Source organism: Musca autumnalis, unplaced genomic scaffold (assembly GCF_047663935.1).
Source record: "Musca autumnalis isolate F117 unplaced genomic scaffold, ASM4766393v1 scaffold_2, whole genome shotgun sequence".
NCBI classification, from domain to species: Eukaryota; Metazoa; Arthropoda; class Insecta; order Diptera; family Muscidae; genus Musca; species Musca autumnalis.
Window position 1 is genome coordinate 264928456 of NW_027411755.1, and position 19537 is coordinate 264947992.

The 19537-nt window shown below is 34.7% G+C and overlaps 2 protein-coding genes across 5 annotated transcripts in view; one reads left to right on the forward strand and one right to left on the reverse strand.

Annotated features, from left to right (window-relative positions):
• Msp300 (Muscle-specific protein 300 kDa) overlaps nucleotides 1–1208 on the reverse strand; it is a 278320-nt gene extending 277112 nt beyond the window's left edge. For all 4 annotated transcript variants that reach the window (XM_073964864.1, XM_073964861.1, XM_073964853.1 and 1 more), the window contains exon 1: nucleotides 836–1208. The gene's annotated coding sequence lies outside the window, so the exon portion shown is untranslated. The remainder of the gene's footprint in view (nucleotides 1–835) is intronic.
• A 13673-nt stretch (nucleotides 1209–14881) lies between these two features.
• msl-2 (male-specific lethal 2) lies at nucleotides 14882–19472 on the forward strand. The gene is made up of 3 exons (XM_073964866.1): nucleotides 14882–16710; nucleotides 16783–17425; nucleotides 17480–19472. The coding sequence occupies exons 1-3, from the start codon at nucleotides 15340–15342 to the stop codon at nucleotides 18136–18138; spliced, it is 2673 nt and encodes an 890-aa protein (XP_073820967.1). The 5' UTR covers nucleotides 14882–15339; the 3' UTR covers nucleotides 18139–19472.
• Nucleotides 19473–19537: the final 65 nt, after the last annotated feature.

Consider the following 19537-nt stretch of genomic DNA (forward strand, 5'->3'; position numbering starts at 1 on the left):
TGATATTTTCTCGAGTGGTTTACGTTTAAATTCAATTTACTAATTATTAAAATGCCAATCCTTATTATCCAAGGGTTTCAGGTACTTTACAAAGGCACACAAAACTATAAATGACAAATGGGAATAACAGAGCAACCCTGGATTAATGGTATTTTCTACTGCACCAAAAAAAAAGGAGCACAAGCATCATTAACACAAAAAACGCCAACTAGTTTACGTTCACACTGTAGGTGAAACGTTTGGACGAACTATGGCGCGCTGTTTTTCCTTCTATTTAATATTGGTTGGTTGTTTTTTATGTTTGCTCCCGCCGCCAGACCGGCAATGCTTTGGCCGATGATTTTGAAAATTCAAAAATAGAAATGAACTCAGTTCGTTAAACTGTGTGCAGCAGCGGCAACATCGTCATTGGCGTCTTCAACACGATACCACAAAATTCTGGCCACCAAAGGTACAACAAACAAGAGACATTACCAATCACTGATGTCCCTCCGTTCGTCTCTTCCACAATCATTTGCTTTTTAGATTCTACATTGGTTTTTGTATTTTTTTTTTTTTTTTTTTTTTGTATTGTAATTATTGTAAATTTTCTTTATATAGATCAATGTGTATTTTAGTTTATTTGAATTCGAAACAACATTTTTTTTTCTTGTCCACATAAATTTTTAGTTTTTAATCGAATATTTAAAATTCTATCGAAAGTGGCTGGCTATGTGCGGAGGACTCGCCATTTTGTGCCTGAGATTGTGGCGAACAAAAAATTCTCACTTCGATTATGTAATTTTAGAATAAGTATTTCAACTGTCACTTTTCTTTGCTTTTGCACGACACTAACCAGTGAGTTTACCACGTTGCTTTTTTGCACGTTTGAACCGCGTTTTAACGATTTTATCCCGTACGTTACGTTTTCAAAATTGTAACAGACTTTTACTAGATCTCCTCCGTTCTATACACATATACCACGATATGCTTTGTAAATTATAGATGAGGGGGACGACGAATGGATGTGTGTGTTGGTGTGTGAGTGTATTCTGTGTTAGAGATGAGGAAGATTTACTATTTGTATGTGGAACAACGAATCCTCTCGAGAAGAAAAACCGAGAACAACACTCGACGAGTACGAAACACTAACTGATCGACCAAATGAAAATTCCAATTAGAATTTTCACAAAATTCGAATCCCCACGCAGATTTTCACAAACACACACGACTTGTGGCAACGAAGAGATGATGATTTTCTTCGTTAAAACACGAAGAAGCACCCCAAGATCAAACCCGTTCGTGGGTATTGATTTGGTTACGAAGTTTTTCGGCAAATCACACACACGCGACCCGAACGCAAAGTAAGAGAGCAAATGTTTTGATTTTTTTACTTCAGTCTTGTACTGAATTTCATGCAAGCAGGTTGATGCCGCTTTATTTGTTTTTTTTTTTGGGTACACTGAAAAGATTTTGCAGTTGTACAGCAAATATGTGGAAGGAAGAATTTGAAAATGATTTTTTGTTTTGTATTAATATTTTTAATGACGCAGAATGCCTCGTCTGCAATGCAACAATAAAAAATGTATATCCATCTTACCTTAGGCGTCATTATAATACGCATACAAAATATCATTTAATGTGCGAAAAAAAATAATATGCCAGCGTAAAGATAATTTAACAAATAAAAATAATATAAAAAAGAACGAAATCGATATCATTAATTAACTCTTAGCAAACGCAGTTTTAATAACAGAAACTGAAGTGGATACTTTTGACTGTGATTCACTGTATATTATTTTTAATTTTTGTTTTTCATTTCATACTCAATATGAAAATCATCACCTTGTTCTGTCAGTGTAATTTTACCCACACATAAACAATTTAAGCGCTCGCTCTTTTTGGTCGGCTATGCCCAAGATGTGTGTGCCAGTCAGCCAGCCACAGAAGCAACACAAGAATTGAGCATAGTTATGTGGTGTCTGGTGATGCTGATTGTGGAGCGCACAGATGAATCTTCACACGTACTTGCCGATATGGCAAGAATCTTAAGGAGAGGATTGAGGGGCTGACCGACCAATGCAAATATCAATTTGAATTGATTTTTTTTTGTTTGAAAATCAATCAATTTTTTACAAGCAATTAGTCTACCCCTAACACCTTTTCGTAACCAAAAGAGAAAGCCTATTCTGAAACTGAAGACTAATAACTACTATAAGTTAAGTTAATACATACATACATCAAATTATTACTTACATATAAATTATTCGCCACTGGATCACATACCAACATCAATTTTCCTGAACACTGTAAGTGCCACTTAAAACCCGTCAATAACCACATGATGTGCTTATCAAAAATATATCATCTCAAACTTGGTTTGGTCTATACATTTATACGGAGGTTAAGTGCATTATCTCGATTTATTTGACATATATTGTACGAAAGTGACAACTTTAATCCTCTGGATTTGCTAAATGAAGCACAGTCTAAACGGGGTATCACAAACTTTTACATATTGCTTGGTTTACTCGATTTCAACTGTCAATTCCATTGATTAAACGTCAAACGAAATCCAATGGATTTCAGATGAGTTTTCATTTGACGTATACACAAAGGAATTGACAGTTGAAATCGAGTGGATTTCGTAATGTAAACCAAGCATATGATTGAGGATGTACGCCGTTTTATGTGTTTCAAAATATTGTGAAAATATTTTTTTAAGGTACATACCGTCATCATTAATGCCCGAAGTCGTTGTGGAGGTAATATAGTATGGGATATTTGTTTTGTTTCAAGAGTAGAATGGTCCGGCATTGTCATTCCGACATTCCGAAGGCATTTATTGTTTGCCTGGTCATCGGAAATGAATGGACTTATTTGGCGTTTACACAAGACAGACTGTCTGCAAATACAACTCTGATTTACTAATACATACAAACATTTGGCTAGTTGCCTGTCTGGTAATTTTCGTAGACAGTAAACATGGACATTTTTGAATAAATGAAAACAAAAACTATTTCAAATAACAACAAGTAAGAACGACATCAAGTTCGGCCGGGCCGAACTTGTTATACCCTCCACCACAAGTTGTATTGAAGTAAAATGGAATAATTAGTTTCCTTTCGTGTATGAAGAAGACTTAATATTAAATTTCAGCTATTTCGGTAAAACAACGTGAGGCACCGTTCCATGGGGGCTATTTCAAAACGTCGGTCTATACGGACAAATTTCTGACGGAAAGTTTTTAGACTCAAAGAAGACTAAATACCAAATTTGCTATATTTCAGTAAGAGAATGCGGCTAAAACTTAAAAAATACCGAAAATCAGGAAGTACGCTTCTATGGGGATATAGGAATAAGTGGACCTATACTGATAATACTCTTCTGGAATATTTATAACTCTTGGAAGACTAAATAACGAATTTCAGCCATTGACGTCACAATCTTCAGTATTACGAAAATCGGGAGGTACCGTTCTAAGGGGGCTATATCGAAACGTGAACCTATACCAACGAATTTTAGTCGGAAATGGGGCAATATGAACGCGTAGACCAATACCGACAAAGTTCTGGGGGAATGTTTTATGCTACCAACGTAGACTAAGTACCAAATTTCAGCCATTTCGGTGTGATAATGAAGCTAAAACCTTCAAAATACCAAAAATCGGGAGGTACCTTTCCATGGGGGCTATATGAAGGCGTGGACCTATACCTACAAAATTCTGGGGGAAAGTTTTATACCCCTAAAGAAGACTACGTACCAAATTTCAGCCATTTTGGTAGGATAATGAAGCTAAAACATTAAAAATACCGAAAATCGGGAGGTACCGTTCTATGGGGGCTATATCAAAAGGTGGACCGATATATTCCATTTTCAATACCAACCATCCTGCAAGTAATAAAAACTTCTGTACCAAATATTGACTCTCTATCTTTAAAATTGCTGTATTTTGATTTCAACAGACAGACGGACGGACGGACGGACGGACATGGTTAAATCGACATAGAATTTTATGCTGATCAATAATATATATATATATACTTTATAGGGTCTCCGACGAATATTTCGATGTGTTACAAACAGAATCACAAATTTAATTATGGTGGAGGGTATAAAAAAGACAACAGGACTGGGATGAAACAAAATATGTGAACGTAAAACAAAAAGAAATCGACGATTTTCATTCACAATTTTACAACCGTTTTTGCAGTTTTCTGGACGCCTACGTTACACAGGCAAGTTTTGGGTTTTTGACAATCAATACATGTACTCAACTGTCCTGTCATGTGTAAACACAGGGTTAGCAGTAAGGTGTAGTCTTTTAAGCGGGGTACACACGATCAGTTTTGACTGTCGATTTTTCGGAATTATCGATAACTGTCCAACCGTCCAGCAACCACAAAATATTTTGTGGTTGCCTGATGACTGACAAAAGTGAACGGCCACACTGACAAGCAACCGATTATTTGAGCAAAACTGACAGTCAAAACTGATCGTGTGTACCCCGCTTTAGAATACGTCGATTTTTGTTTGAAGAAAAAATTTTCTAAAAACCATAAATTAAAACGATTTATAACCCAACCGTCAGATTTCCATGAAAATCAATAGTCAGTATCCTTAAAACGTATAAATCGCTTTCATACGGGCCTGAGCGGGAAATGTTATCCCCTGCCATGTAAACTATTTATAAAATTGTATTTTCGATGAAAAATTCATTAAATGGACTTCTTCTTCTTTATTTGCACATGCGATTATACAATATTTTTACAATTTTAAGTGATAAAGTGAATATACATATATTTTAGAACATTTCATATTAATTGAAGATCTCTATCTGTCGCAGCGTTTAGAAGGCTTCTTTCATCTTGGAGACCGGTCCAGGTTTGGATATTTTTCAGCCAGGAGAGTTCTGTTCGGCCCCTGGTTCGTCTTCCTTCAATCACTCCTTTAATAATGTTTTGCAGCATTTTGTATTTGTTATTTCTCATGATGTGTCCCAGATATGACACTTTTCTGCTTTTGATAGTTCTTATTAGCTCCCTATTCGCATTCATTTTCCTAAGTACTTCGTTATTATTCATTTTTATTTTTAGTATTTTTAGAACTTTTCGGTATATCCATATCTCAAAGGATTCGAGTCTTTTCATGTCTGCGCCATATAAAAGAACAGACCACACGTAACAATTTATAAATCTGTGTTTTGTTTGGATACCAAGGTCGTGACTCGTTAGTACTTTGTAGTATTTATAGAAGGCGTCTCTAGCCATCTCTATACAGCACTTTATTTCATTGGATATATGTATTACATTTGTCGTTTATAGTGATTCCCAGATATTTAAAGGTTTTGACTTTTTCAATTTCGGAGTTGTTAATCTTTAAAGTGGAGTTGCTAGGTAAGTTTTTTCGACTTATTAGTCTTCCTAGTGTTGATTTTAAGTCCATACGTTTCACTTAAATGTGTAAGATTGTCGATTAATTTCTGAAGTCCAGATATGCTACCAGCCAATAGTGTCGTATCGTCTGCATATCGTATGTTATTAATAAGTCTTCCGTATATGCTTATGCCAATTTTTTTCCGATTCGATGGCTTCCATAAACATCATCTGGGAATATATATTAAGTAGTAGCGGAGAGAGTATGCAACCTTGTCTGACGCCCTTTGAAATTGAAAATTCCTCAGTCAATTCACCATCAACGTCAACATATGCCGTTTGATTCCAGTATAAGTTTTTTATACATCGTATTTCTTTATCATCTATTCCAATCGTTGTGAGGATGTGCATTAGCTTATCATGAAGGACAGTATCAAAGGTTTTTTCATAGTCAATGAAACACATATATACATCTTTATGTACATCTCGGCATTTCTGTATTAATATTTGAATGCTTAGTTCCCATTCCTTCCTTAAAACCGAACTGAGTGGCTCCCATTGCCAGTTCACATTTGGAGTATATACGTCTATGTATTACCCGTAGGAATATTTTTAATGCAAGACTCATAATGCTTATTAGCCTAAATTCTTCGCACCTTTTGGCGTTGTTCTTTTTTGGTATAGTAATGAACCTTGATTTAAGCCAGTCTGACGGGTATTTTCCAGTATCATATACGTGATTAAAGAAAAAGTCGAACGCTGACAAAACTAAATTAAAAACTTTGACATAAAAGACGAAAATTGATTTTTTTCTTTTTGACATTGCTGCCAGATCTACCATTTTTCCGTTCCTTTACTTTTCTGGTAAAAATGTTCATGAGAGAGCAATTTTGACACTTTTCTCTTTTACCGCCCTTACCATTAAACAAGTAAAGGAACAAAGCTATTGTCTCCATCTATCAATTTCAGTACCTCTGATGGAATTTCGTCAAGGCCTGATGCTTTATTCTCCTTAAGAACGTTGAGTGCGTATTCTACCTCGTTCTTAGTTATCTGTGTCTCAGTCATATTGGTTTTTATTTCTTCATATGGGGTTCTTCCTTCATCATTTAATAATCTCAATACATAATTTTTCCATACCCTTTTCTTGTCTGATATCTCAAAAAATTGGCTCTTCATCTTCAATGTCAAAATTGCGGAGATCAAATTCCTGTTTACAATTTTTTTGGTTTTTGGTCTGTTCTTATTCTTTTTCTCAGGTTCTGGTCCATCCATAGGCACTAAACCGTTCAAAATTCAAGAAAACAGTAAACTATAAAAATGTTGCTAAGGTCTCAGTAAGTAACATGCTAGAATATCTGAACTTTCCAGGAACGGTTCTTATAGATCAAAAAATTAAAACACTTTTAGAAATCAAATTTCCCGGGCTTATGTTTCCTTTTGTTGGTCTTCTATAACGCTGCAGTGTCAGAATATTGTTATGCAGGGTGTACTGTGACAAAAAACCTTCGAAATACATAAAATCGGACCGTACCGTTATGTTGTGTTAAATTAAAAGGTAAGGGATTTCGGTTCGAAAATGTGGTAAAATGCTTCAAAATACAGAACTCAGTCGGTACAGTTCTATGGGGATTTGTCAAAACGTGGACCAATATAACCCATTTTAACTTCTGTACTAACAAACAGATAGACATCTTCATTCTTTATAGAGTTTCCGACAAATATTTCAATGTGTTATAAACGGAATGAAAAGGTAGATTATGGTGGAAAGTGTTCTTTGTATACCACCTCAAGAGAACACAAGTAACACCGACGTTAAGTGCGGCTAGGTTGAACAAACAATTGGAAATGATTAAATAGTAATATTTCCACCATTCTATAGAGGTAATGCCCATACTTTAAAGTAGATTTGTTAAAAATATTTCCTTTCGGCCATTTCACATATTTGCGCCTATTGATAAATTAACCTCACACACCTGATATGGTCATTACATTTAATAAAAAAATCATTTGATCACTTCTCATCGAAGAACAACAGGATTTCTCATAGCATAAGAGTAGGGTTTTCCATAGAGAAACAAAAGATCAAGTAGGTTGTCTGAAAGATGTCCGAATGCTCTTCTATTATAAAAGAGAAGACTTCCTCATAAAATACGCTTGGTTCTGCAAAAGTACTTAAAAATGCCAAAATTTCCTCATGGCATTCGAATACCATAAAAATGGCAGGAAGATCACATTAAAGATACAAATTCAGCAAGAAGTCAAGTGGTGGTCTTCACTACGATTTCTCTTAAAGTACCACATGATCTTTCTAAGAAGGCCATCAGCAGGTGGATTCTGTAAAAAGCAGTACACATTGTCAGTTTTGAATGTCGATATTTTGCAGTTATCGATAACTGTCCAACCGTCCAGCAACCACAAAACCACAAAATGAACGGCCACACTAGCAAGCACAAACAAAGCTGTCATTCAAAACTGGCAATGTGTACTCAGCTTTACTCATTTTTGCTGTTATCGATAATTGTCGGTAAAATTAAAATGCTTATAATTTCGATAATTAACGAAATTTTTCGGTAAGTTACCGATGAATAAAAAGTAGTCGCTAGTCTCCACCGACACAAACAGTGATTCCAACTTTTCTTTAAGTACAGTACACATTGTCAGTTTTGAATGACGATATTTTGCAATTATCGATAACTGTCCAACCGTCCAGCAACCACAAAATATTTTGTGGTTGCATGATGAATGACAAAAATGAACGGTCACACTAGCAAGCAACAACAAAGCTGTCATTCAAAACTGACAATGTGTACCCAGCTTTATGTTTTTAGTCATAATTTTGCGATTTTTTTTTTAAAGAAAAATTGGCATCACTGTTTGTGTCGGTAGAGGCTAGCGACTACTATTTATTCATCGTTAACTTACCGAAAAATTTCGTTAATTATCGAAATTATAAGCATTTTAATTTTACCGACAATTATCGATAACAGCAAAAATGAGTTACAGAATCCCACTACAGTAGTGGGATTCTGTAACTCATTTTTGCTGTTACCGACAAAAATCGGTAAAATTGAATCACAAAATTATGACTAAAAACATAAAGAAAAGTTGGCATCATTGTTTGTGTCGGTAGAGGCTAGCGACTACTTTTTATTTGTCGTTAACTTAACGAAAAATTTCGTTAATTATCGAAATTATAAGCATTTTAATTTTACCGACAATTATCGATAACAGCAAAAATGAGTTACAGAATCCCACTACAGGTCCTTTCACAGAAGGCATTCATGTTTTCTATTAGAAAACAAGAGGAGAAGACCAGAAACCAGTAAATCTTCTAAAAGATCTTTCCCATGAATATCTAGCATACGAAACCATTATTCCAAAGTGTATTATAAACAATCAATTGACCCCAAAATGTTTCCGATAAGAATTTTGTAATCAATAATTTAAATTGTGGTCCTTTAACTGATTTCATGGCAGAATAAGAAGGTAATCTCATTTGAAAAAACCGTCCTTGAGCTGCCAAATACAACCTATGCTTCTACGTAGGTTTCGCGCTGCTACAACAACAACAACAACCATGTATTCGAAACAATATGAAAGTTGTTGTTATTTGGTCTGTTCCTTTACTTTTGAAAGTGGTAAAACCGGCAAAAGTAGCAAAAGTTGTTATCTGCTTCCATATGAATTGTATGGTGTCTGAAGTAAAGGAACGCTTTTCGAGTAAAAAGTTGTAAAACTTGAAGATTCTTGCACGTAAAGGAACAGAGCTATTGTATGTCAATGACAACAATAACAAAATATTTGGTCTGTTCCAGTACTGCAGGAATCTACTAATTTTTACTATTTTTACGATAACATAAAGGGAAAAAATGCTATCGTAGTAAAAAATAGTAGCTTCTTACAGGTTCTGGAACAGACCAATTGTTTGTTTACAATTTTTACTGGAAAGAATAATTTATTATTTCGGGAGAATGTGTGTAAAGTTTTCCTTTCTGGCGTGTTATTGGTTTACTTGAAGATGTTTCTGCGGTTGCAGAATAAAATATTGAAAAAAAAATTAAAGAAAAATGACTAGCCAACGGAAGAGAAAATCAAAGAATAGATAATTTCCTTGCCGCGGTATCCAAGACGCCCATTCACCGCGTGGTCATCACGGTATACACCAATTGATGTGCAAACCCACGACAAAGCGTTTCGGCTAGCGGCTGCCAACCCAGCATCAAAACCTATGCCTCTACATAGGTTTTTATGCTGCTACAACAACAACAACTACAACACATAACCGTTGTTAAATACAATACCATGGCACAATCATACAGGTACCCGCATCAGCCCAGCTGATGTACTGCAAGCTGTCAAAAAAGTTGTTGTAATTGAAAACATAAAATTAAAAAACAAAAATTTAAACGAAAAATTGTGAATTTTTGGTGGATTTTTGTAATAATTTATTTATTAATATGTATCTGCCTAACAACATTTTGTTGAAAAAATTGCGAGAATCGCTTTATTTTTGGAAAACATTTTTGACATTTCAAAGAACTGAACTGGTTTTTGTTGTAGTTGTTTGATGATGCATCTACCTGGTAATTGTGCCATGATACCATGGTACAAACACACAGGTAGCCGCATCGGCAATTGTTGGCAACATAAGATGTCAAAATTTGACATCAATTCAATGCAATTGACACATTATGTTACCATCAGCTGGCTTGATAATGCTACCTGTATTATTGTACCATGCATGATACAATACCATGGTACAATAATACAGGTAGCATTATCATGCCAGCTGATAGTAACATAATGTGTCAATTGCATTGAATTGATGTCAAATTTTGACATCTTATGTTGCCAACAATTACCGATGTGGCTACCTGTGTATTTGTACTATGTACAATACATACATTATGTGCGTATTCCAAAAAAAAAAACCCATCTGAAATACAACACATTTATATATTTCCGTTACACATTTATAAGGTACAATGCTCCTACAACGCATGGAAAAGTTGCATCTTGCTAAACCCATATTTTTTATTAAAAATTTAAAAAATTATTTTGAAATTCTCGTTTCAGTTTTAAAATAAAAATTTAAGTGACATTTGTATGTTTGTTTACAAAACACATATACAAAGTTTGTCTAAATCGTTTTGACTATGAAGGGACGTCAAAGCTAATACAACCCTGTGAGCTGTGAGCGTAAGACTACCTTGTATCATGAACTGATTTAAAGCATTTTTGATTTAACAAATTTTTTATAAACGTAGAATAAGTTGTTGTCCGGAGTCGGAGTCGAGCTTTTTTTCACGACTCCGGCTCCGACTCCAGCAAAATTTGCTAGACTCCGACTCCAGACTCCGACCCCAATACCGACTTTATATACTTTTTGTGTTGTGGAAATTGAATTTCTTTAATTTTAATAAATGTGTATATAAAAATAATTTGTGTAATTATTGTTATTTTGTCACCAAGGAGCCACATAGTGCGATTTTTGCTATAAAAACTCCAACGATTTTACCTAAACTGCATTTTTGAAAGGGGTGTGTATACTTTTCTGTGCCGATGTATGTATGTACAATCTACCTATTAGTCATCCACTTTCGATGAAAGAAAATATCTGTTCTACATCTAAAAAGAAATTTGTTTACGTGCTAATTGTTCGAAAGCGTTCTTTTATTTTCTTTTATTATTTACTAAGATCTTTTATTTTTTACTAAGTTGTAAACGTAAACAAAAATGCTGGCATATAGTATATTTTATGTTCGCACATACGTTATATACTACATGCATTGTACATTTAAAGAGGAGTTCGAAAATGTGGAAATATATCTTATATATGCTCCCACAAAAATCCCAGAAGGAACTAAGGAGACTCCTCTCATATACATGAGTGCAACACCATTCATATTAGCCCAAGATATGACCTTTTGTTTCCCTGTGGAAACCCCTACTCTTATGCTATAAGAAATCCTGTTGTTTTTCTATGAGAAGTGATAAATGATTTTTTTACATTACCGAAATCCTCCGGAAGTGCCGCCTTCGTAACTCTGATTTTTCAGTTGGGCGCCACAACTTCATAGTTTATGTACAGTGAGTGAAAAAATTGTCTTATTGCTATTTTTTGACATTTACCAGGAATTTTAAAGTAAAGTTTTACATTTGTTGCATGGCACAATTACCCAGGTAGTGATATCACACCAGCTGACCGAATATGAAAAAAAAATATTTTTTTTTGTAATTTCCCCAACAACATAAAGAAAGTTTTGACATAACATATTCAAAGTTTTACGACGCCACTACCTGGGTAATTGTGCCATGATTTGTTGGTTTAGTTTGGTTTTTAGGTCAGAAATAAAAAATAAAGGTTTTTGTTTTTTTATTTTTTTTTTCAATATTTCGAACGTCATCGACGATCAATATCAGGGAATTTTCTTTTAAAGCAGTTTTTGGTTGGAACAATTCACTGATGCATCTACCTTTATAATTGCATAATGTCAACAACAGTAAAAAACATCAACTCTGCTTTTGACAGAATAGGCCATAAAAAGAAAAAAATTGTAATCAGCTGTTAGCGGTGGCCTACCTTTACTTTATTCTACCATGGGTAGATGCCTCAGCCCAGCTGATCGAATGTAAAACATCAAACAACTAGGAATTCTCCATGAAAAATCAAAACAAAAACCATATGATTTGGTAAGTAAGAGATAGAATGTGTTCGCTTTATAGACAAACACATGCGATAAAAAGAGACAACAAGAGACCATTTGGCGAAAATTTTGACAGTTTACATTACAAAAAAAGTTGCTTTGTTGTAGCAATTCGCCTATGTTTCTACCTAAGTAATTGTACCATGGTCCGGCGTTGATGTGTTTGCCGGCATATATTTCAAATGAATTTGAATTTTTCGGCATCATGCCCAACAGTGTAAAAACGGCCAAAACGACACAAAACTTTACCCAAACGTTGTATGTGTTTTCAGCTTTAAGGCGGCCATGAGACCATCTGCTTTTTCGCATGTATGTTGTCACTTTGGGTATACTAATATACAGAACAGCTGATGTCATACATGTGAAAAAGCAGATGGTCTGATGACGGCCTAAGCAGTGTTTTAGTGTGCGGCACGTCGTTCGGACCTGGAGAAGGTTTCATGTCATTTATATGAAGAGTCTTTATGGAAAATAGTTGGTTTTTCTGATGAATAAATTTGTTCTTCAAAAAATATTGCTCTGTTCCAGAACCTGCAAGAAGCTACTATTTTTTACTACAATAACATTTGCTCTGTTCCAGAACCTGCAAGAAGCTACTATTTTTTACTACGATAGCATTTTTTCCTTTATGTTATCGGAAAAAAATAGTAAAAATTAGTAGATTCTTGCAGTTCTGGAACAGACCAATTTTTTCCTTTATGTTATCGAAAAAAATAGTGAAAATTAGTAGATTCTTGCAGTACTGGAAAAGGCCATATATATCCCTAACTCTTATGTTACAAGCTGAAACTTTCATACGAAACTTTCCCATTATTTTGGCGTTCCTAGGTCGAGTTCCCCATTACAGTAATTTCATAAAATTACTTTTGTATGGAACTCGATCTATGAACGCCAAAAGGAAAAGATGTACTCCAGCGGCAATTGTTCTAGGGATTTAACAGCATCCGCGGATGCAAACTTTTTGCTGGGTATGTACACGAATTAACCCGTTCATACGACATGGTACATAATTCATACCAACATGATTCATATTTTCATACTTTTTATTTACTGATTTTAAAGAAAGTTTCGTCAAAAAAACGTGTAAAATTAATTGATATGAACTGAAAAACTATTTCTTATTCTTTCAGATATCTATTTAATAATTGTTAATATTATTTTCATTCATCTTTTCTATTTTGTCTCACAATTTTGGTGTTTTTAGCACATTTTTTAATTTTTCTATTTTCAAAATTAACGAGAGAGAGACCTGCCAAAATAACTTTTTGGTATACAGAGTTTATGGCAGGCATTTGATTTTTGTTTTTAAATTTGTACGCGAATTTGAAACGATGGACAAGAAATACAACTACAATAAAAGAAAATAGAAAATTTGCTATGATTTGAATGTATACTAGTGGTTAAACCGTTTAATTTTTATTCATGTTTTGCAGTTTTTCTAAAAATGTTTGGGACATTTTATGCCTTGTTCAGACTAGTGGTAATTCGCTTTCTATTCGTTGTTCGACCCCAAATTACGATATAATTACTTCATTTCCCATACAAAATTTTGAGAACGAACAACGATTTGTGTACTTTGTTCAATTTAAATTACTCTCAGAACGACGATAAAATATGTCCCATCTCTAACAAATGAGAGAATTTATCGAAATAAATTAATTATGACAGGAAAAATATAAAATTTAAAATTTATTAAAAACCCAAAATTTTTTAGTAAAACTGCAAAACCTGAATGAAAAGTAAACGGTTTAAGGACTAATAAACATTCAAATCATAGCAAATTTTCTATTTTCGTTTATTGCAGTTGTATTTCTTGTCTATCGTTTCAAATTCGCGTACAAATTTAAAAACAAAAATCAAATGCCTGCCAGAAAGTCTGTATACCAAAAAGTTATTTTGGCAGGTCTCTCTCTAGTTAATTTTGAAAATAGAATAATATTTTTATTAGCTGAAAACACCAAAATTGTGAGAAAAAATAGAAAAGATGAATGAAAATAATGTAATTAAATATTAAATAGATATCTGAAAAAGGACAAATAGTTTTTCAGTTCATATCAATTAATTTTACTCGTATTTTGGACGAAACTTTCCTTAAAATCAGAAAATAAAAAGTATGAAAATATGAATCATGTTGCTATGAATAGTGTACCATGACGTATGAACGGGTTAATTCGTGTACGTAATTATGAGAACGAAGTACGTGATTCAAATTCTAGTATGAACATGGCATAATGCTCGACTACTAGAGCTGGCAAACCATCGATATTCCCAACATTAGATATTTCCGATATAATATTTTAAAAAATCGATTGCTATCGATATTATTGTTAAGCTATCAACACCATTAATTTGGAGATGAAAATGGCGGAAATGTCAATGCTTTTCTTGACATTTTGCACAAGTAGTTCACAGAAATGCAAAGGAGAATAAACAATTGTTTTTATTTTATATAAATATTAAAAAAAAATGCATTTTACTTTTCCGAAAAATGTGTACGTGTAACTACAGACTTACTTTCTCACACACACAAAACCGAAAAGCAGCGACATTTCAATTATTTCATTTATTTCAATGAATTTTAGGTTGGGGATTTTTGTTCCGGTAATATCGATATTCAAAACTATCTATCGATATTTAATTAAAAAAATAATCGATTTTATCGATAGTGCCATCGATTTTTTGCCAGCTCTATCAACTACGAATAATAGTTGACTCCGTCTTTCGAAAGTCGACTAAGAATAATCGATTATCCGGCTTTCGCAAATTCAATAGTCGACTACGACTTTTAGAAATTTTACGGCTAATAATCGATTAACCGAAATCGATTTTACGTATCCCTACTCTACAATAGGAAAAATCACAAAAATATCCAAAATAAATCAGTTTGTTTACCAAGTATAAAGTAGTTTTGCAATAACTTTCGCAAAGTACTACTTAAATTTCACGTATTATTCAATATTATTAATTGCAATACTTGTGTGTAGAAGGCAACAGTCAATGCGAAACACCAAGCCAATTCTTATTGGAAATAAAACTATTTGGAATTTTTGTGGTATACGAGGTATACGACGAACGAAATGCAATACAAACAATGAACGGAAAAGAAGAATGAATGAATAGAAGGCGATTACATACTGAAAAACTGAAACTGAAAAGTGTTTTTATTTTGAAAACAGTAATTGGGAATTGCGTTTTAGATGTCATGTGTTAAGTCTATGCCATTCTAAGACATACCGACCGACCATTAACCGGCCCCAACAAATCTTTTTGTTGATATGAACGCTGTGAGTGTTTATGTAAACGCAGCAAAGTTGGTGCTTCAGACGACCGAGCAAACCACCGCCAATGCAAGTACTAATAATGAGTTACCCAGGCAGTTGCTGAGTTTGAGGCAATTGTTGTCTTGTGTGGTGTGTTGTCGTTTGGCAACAGATCCATTCTCACCCAGCCATGGACACTGTAACCACAGTGTGTGTCGCCTGTGTATGCGCGGTCAAAAGAATCTTAGCCCATCCTGCGTACATTGCCGCGACAGCCGGGACTTTAAGACCTATGAGGAAAATAAACAGTTGCGCTGTCTTTTGGTTTGCTACAAAAGTCTATGCGAACATTTACGTAGCAGCCCTGTTTTTCCTCAACTGGCGGGACGAAAGTTGCTGCAGTACAATGTTATGTCTCCCACGTTAAGTATGCCTCAAATGTCACTGCAAGATTTGATTGTTGAAGGAGCTAGCTATGATGATATAATGTCGAGCTTTTCAAAAGACTTGCCCAAGCCTCAAATAACGTATGCACCTCACCCTCCTCTTCCAAAGCACCAGCAGCCACAAATGCCGGCTTTGGTTGTGCCACTATCAACCACAGCTGCGACACCTTTAGTTCCCCTGCATCAAAACATAAAAAGTTCAGGTATAACGCAAACATCGGCACCGAAGGCGGCAACACCACCAACCACAGTCAGCGGACCAATTTCCAATATGCCACAGACACCTGCACCGAAAATTAAACTTGAAACTGCATCGCCAACATTTAAACCTATGGTACACGCATCGGCGCCAGTGAATCATACACCAACAACTTCTCCACAACAAAGCTCCAATGCAACGTATAACCATCCGCAGTTGATACAACTGAATCAGCTTAAGAATACTGGTAACATTACCTATATTGGACCCAACATTGTTGTGCCCATTGTTTCCTCATCTGGCACAACCACAGTGCCACTCTCCATAGCGTCCGCTAGATTACAGACACTTAATAGGCAACTTGCTCAAGCAAGGGCATTGCAAGTTGTGTCTACAGCAGCTACTCCCACAACAACTAGTACACAGCATGCATCAGTGTCCACAGCTGGTGTAGACGTAAAACCACAACTGACCACTTTTAAGGTTTCCTTGGCGCCCACCCAGTTGGCCAAAACAGTTCCTTCATTAAACACGCCCTCTTTGCGCACAGCAGCTACAACAGCAACAACTACAATGACCAATGCATTTACCACGGCTACCGTATCGTCGCAAATACGTAATCCACCTGCCATTAAAACAGTTTCCAATGGATCTGCTATGTACTCTGTACTGTATACTGGAATTGGTAATAAGATAACCATAAAAAGAAAAACAGATGGGGATGAAGACGCAACTCAAAAGGTTTGAATTAAAAAAAATGGACTAAACATGTATGTTGACAACTAATGCAATCTTTTTTTTTTGTATTTACAGAAAAATTTCACAAATGCTGCCTCTTCCAATGCCTCTGCGATATTACGTCCCATATCAAAAACAATTAATAAAAAGAGAGGATGTCGTTGTGGCAATACTACATCAACTCCTGGCAAATTGACTTGCTGTGGACAACGTTGTCCTTGTTATGTCGATTCAAAATCGTGCATTGGCTGTAAATGCCGTGGTTGCCGTAATCCCCATCGACCAGATGGTATGAAAGTGCGGCCTGTGATACCAGAACTTGCCTGTTATGAAATACAAATGGCCGATGATCATGGTAATGTAAATGAATTGCCCATTGCTACCAGCTCAAATAGATTGGCCCCGCCCAATGTTGAGGGCAGTGAAACTGTTTTATCGGCATCAACAACCACTACGCTCAATCTAAAACCGAATTTTGAAAATACGTCCACATTAGTTGGCCGGAATTTACAGTTAACCCCGCGTAGTAGTAGCAGCCCTCTGTCCAATTCGGCAACCAACACAGTGTGTGTACAACAAACGTCGCAAATGACGCAGGCGTCCTTATGCTCAACTTCCACAACATCGACAATATCAACAGCACCGGGAAATATTGTCCAATTAGATCAAATGCAAAGGGAATCTCTGTTAATACAAAATGCTGAAGGAAAATTTCAAGGTAAGTGAAAGCATTTAAAGAATGTGAATATTTTATTTATTTCCTTCCTTTTAGTGGTTAATTTATTTACCACCGGTACTGGGCAGTCTACGACACAAATGCTTCAAACACTACCTCAAACTGTGGTTTCAGTTTCCGGAAGCAACAATTTTATTTTGCCCTCAACCATAAGCACAACTGCCCATCATTCGAACACACCAGTAGCTACAACATCATTGCCACTTATATTGCAAACACAACAACAACATCAGCAACAAATATTCCAACAACAACATCACCAATCGATGACTTCCCAAAGAATTTCAAGTGGTGCTTTACCTTTGCAATTGCAGCAACAATTAAAACAAAATATTATTACAGTTCATACAATAGGATCGAACGCCAATGCCAATACTTCACCTGCTTCTGCATCAGTACTAACTCCTTCGTCGTCGCCCGCCCCTACCACAGCCACTCTTACCTTAGCACCAATGATGATTAGCAATCCACAAACGCAGACGGGTAATACCACTGTAGTGGAGGATTGTAGCGAAATTAATCAGCGTTATACAAACCTTGTGGTAACCTCATCACCCTCGGTGACTTCTGGTGCCAGCTCAATTACGCGGGATGTTGTTACAACCTTGCCCGTTGTCTCATTGGGAGGCGGTGGAACCCTTGGTCATCGCAATACAACAATAAATCTAAAAGCATTAGGTAGTCCTAATACTTGAACAAAATCGTAAAGTTCATGTGTGATTTTGTTTCCGACAGCAAATTTGCTGCTAACATATCAAAACTCCAATTTCTTCATTTGTTTCAATGGATGTAACAACAAATCTTTAACTAATCGGTAATAGTGTATCCTTAACAGAGTTTCGTTCCTTTGTAAAGCAAATCAAAACTAAACCACACTCATACATCCACGATGTTAACACAATACCCAATCAACATTTCAATAATTTTCCAAAAAAATCACACATATGACCCCCACATGTGTAATGTATTAAGGTTTTTGAGAGAGTCTTTTGCGACAGTTAAACTCCAAGCAAGATCAAAGCAAGAATGAAACGATTTTCATACCAAAAAAATCTAAACCGTAAAACAACACATATGTACGAATATTCTTCAAATTAAATTCAAATACTCCTACCTACCTAGATACGTTTACATGTATAAATTATGAATGTATGGTATTAGTTAATTTCGTGTAGCCGCAAAGTTGTTTGTATGCCAACACCAATCCTGAAATAGTTTATATTTCTCCTCTTTAAGTATACATTGCCAGCCATGGTAAAAAATCCTTAATGCAATTCAATATTCATTCCAAGTATTTTTAGACTTAAAAGGAAGTTTTTTAATGCAATCCATAACCTAAAAGGTTGAAATGTTGAAATATTTTTGGTAATGGTATGGCGAAACTCCAATGCAGTAAGGTTAATGCACGAAACCTAGTAGTTGGAGGATTGAAAGAAACAATTAAAAATAATTACAAAAATATTATTTCCCATTTAAAAATCTCAACAGTAGAATCTAGAATTAAATTACGATTACAAGATAATTTTTTGTAATTATTATTAGTAAACAATTTTTTTAAGCAGAATTTATTTATATGGATATTAAAATGTTTTTATGGGTTTTTTATTAGTACTTTTATTATTATTTTTTAACTTAAGGCTTGGTCTTGAGTATTGATGTGTTTTATATTTTTATTTAAGATTTGTTCGCTTTAATAATTTTACGCATATATAGGTATATATTTCCAATTTACATATATAAGTGTTGCTTATTATATATTTAAGTATTTATAAATTAAAAATTAGAATGGTAATAAGAACAACAACAATTTATATGAATTTTTTCATAATAAAACGAAATATTTATTAAAATAATGAAAAGAAAAACGATGTACATTTCAAATTCGATAATGATGATGAATAGTGTTCATTCAGTTTTTACATTTAAGAGAGATTACGTACGAATGCAATAAATACAAATTTATTTCAATTAGAACCAATATTTAACAACAACAATAATAATATTAATAATAAACAATTTTAGCTAAAAATGTCGACATCTTTATATTTGAATATTTTTCCAATGGGTTTGTAGACCAATAATGTATTATTTGTT

Coding starts and splice junctions, on each gene's coding strand:
- msl-2 (XM_073964866.1), top strand. CDS start 15,340: ATGAACGCTGTGAGTGTTTATGTAAACGCAGCAAAGTTGGTGCTTCAG. Junction 16,711..16,782: donor ATGAAGACGCAACTCAAAAG/GTTTGAATTAAA, acceptor TTGTATTTACAG/AAAAATTTCACAAATGCTGC. Junction 17,426..17,479: donor TGCTGAAGGAAAATTTCAAG/GTAAGTGAAAGC, acceptor CCTTCCTTTTAG/TGGTTAATTTATTTACCACC.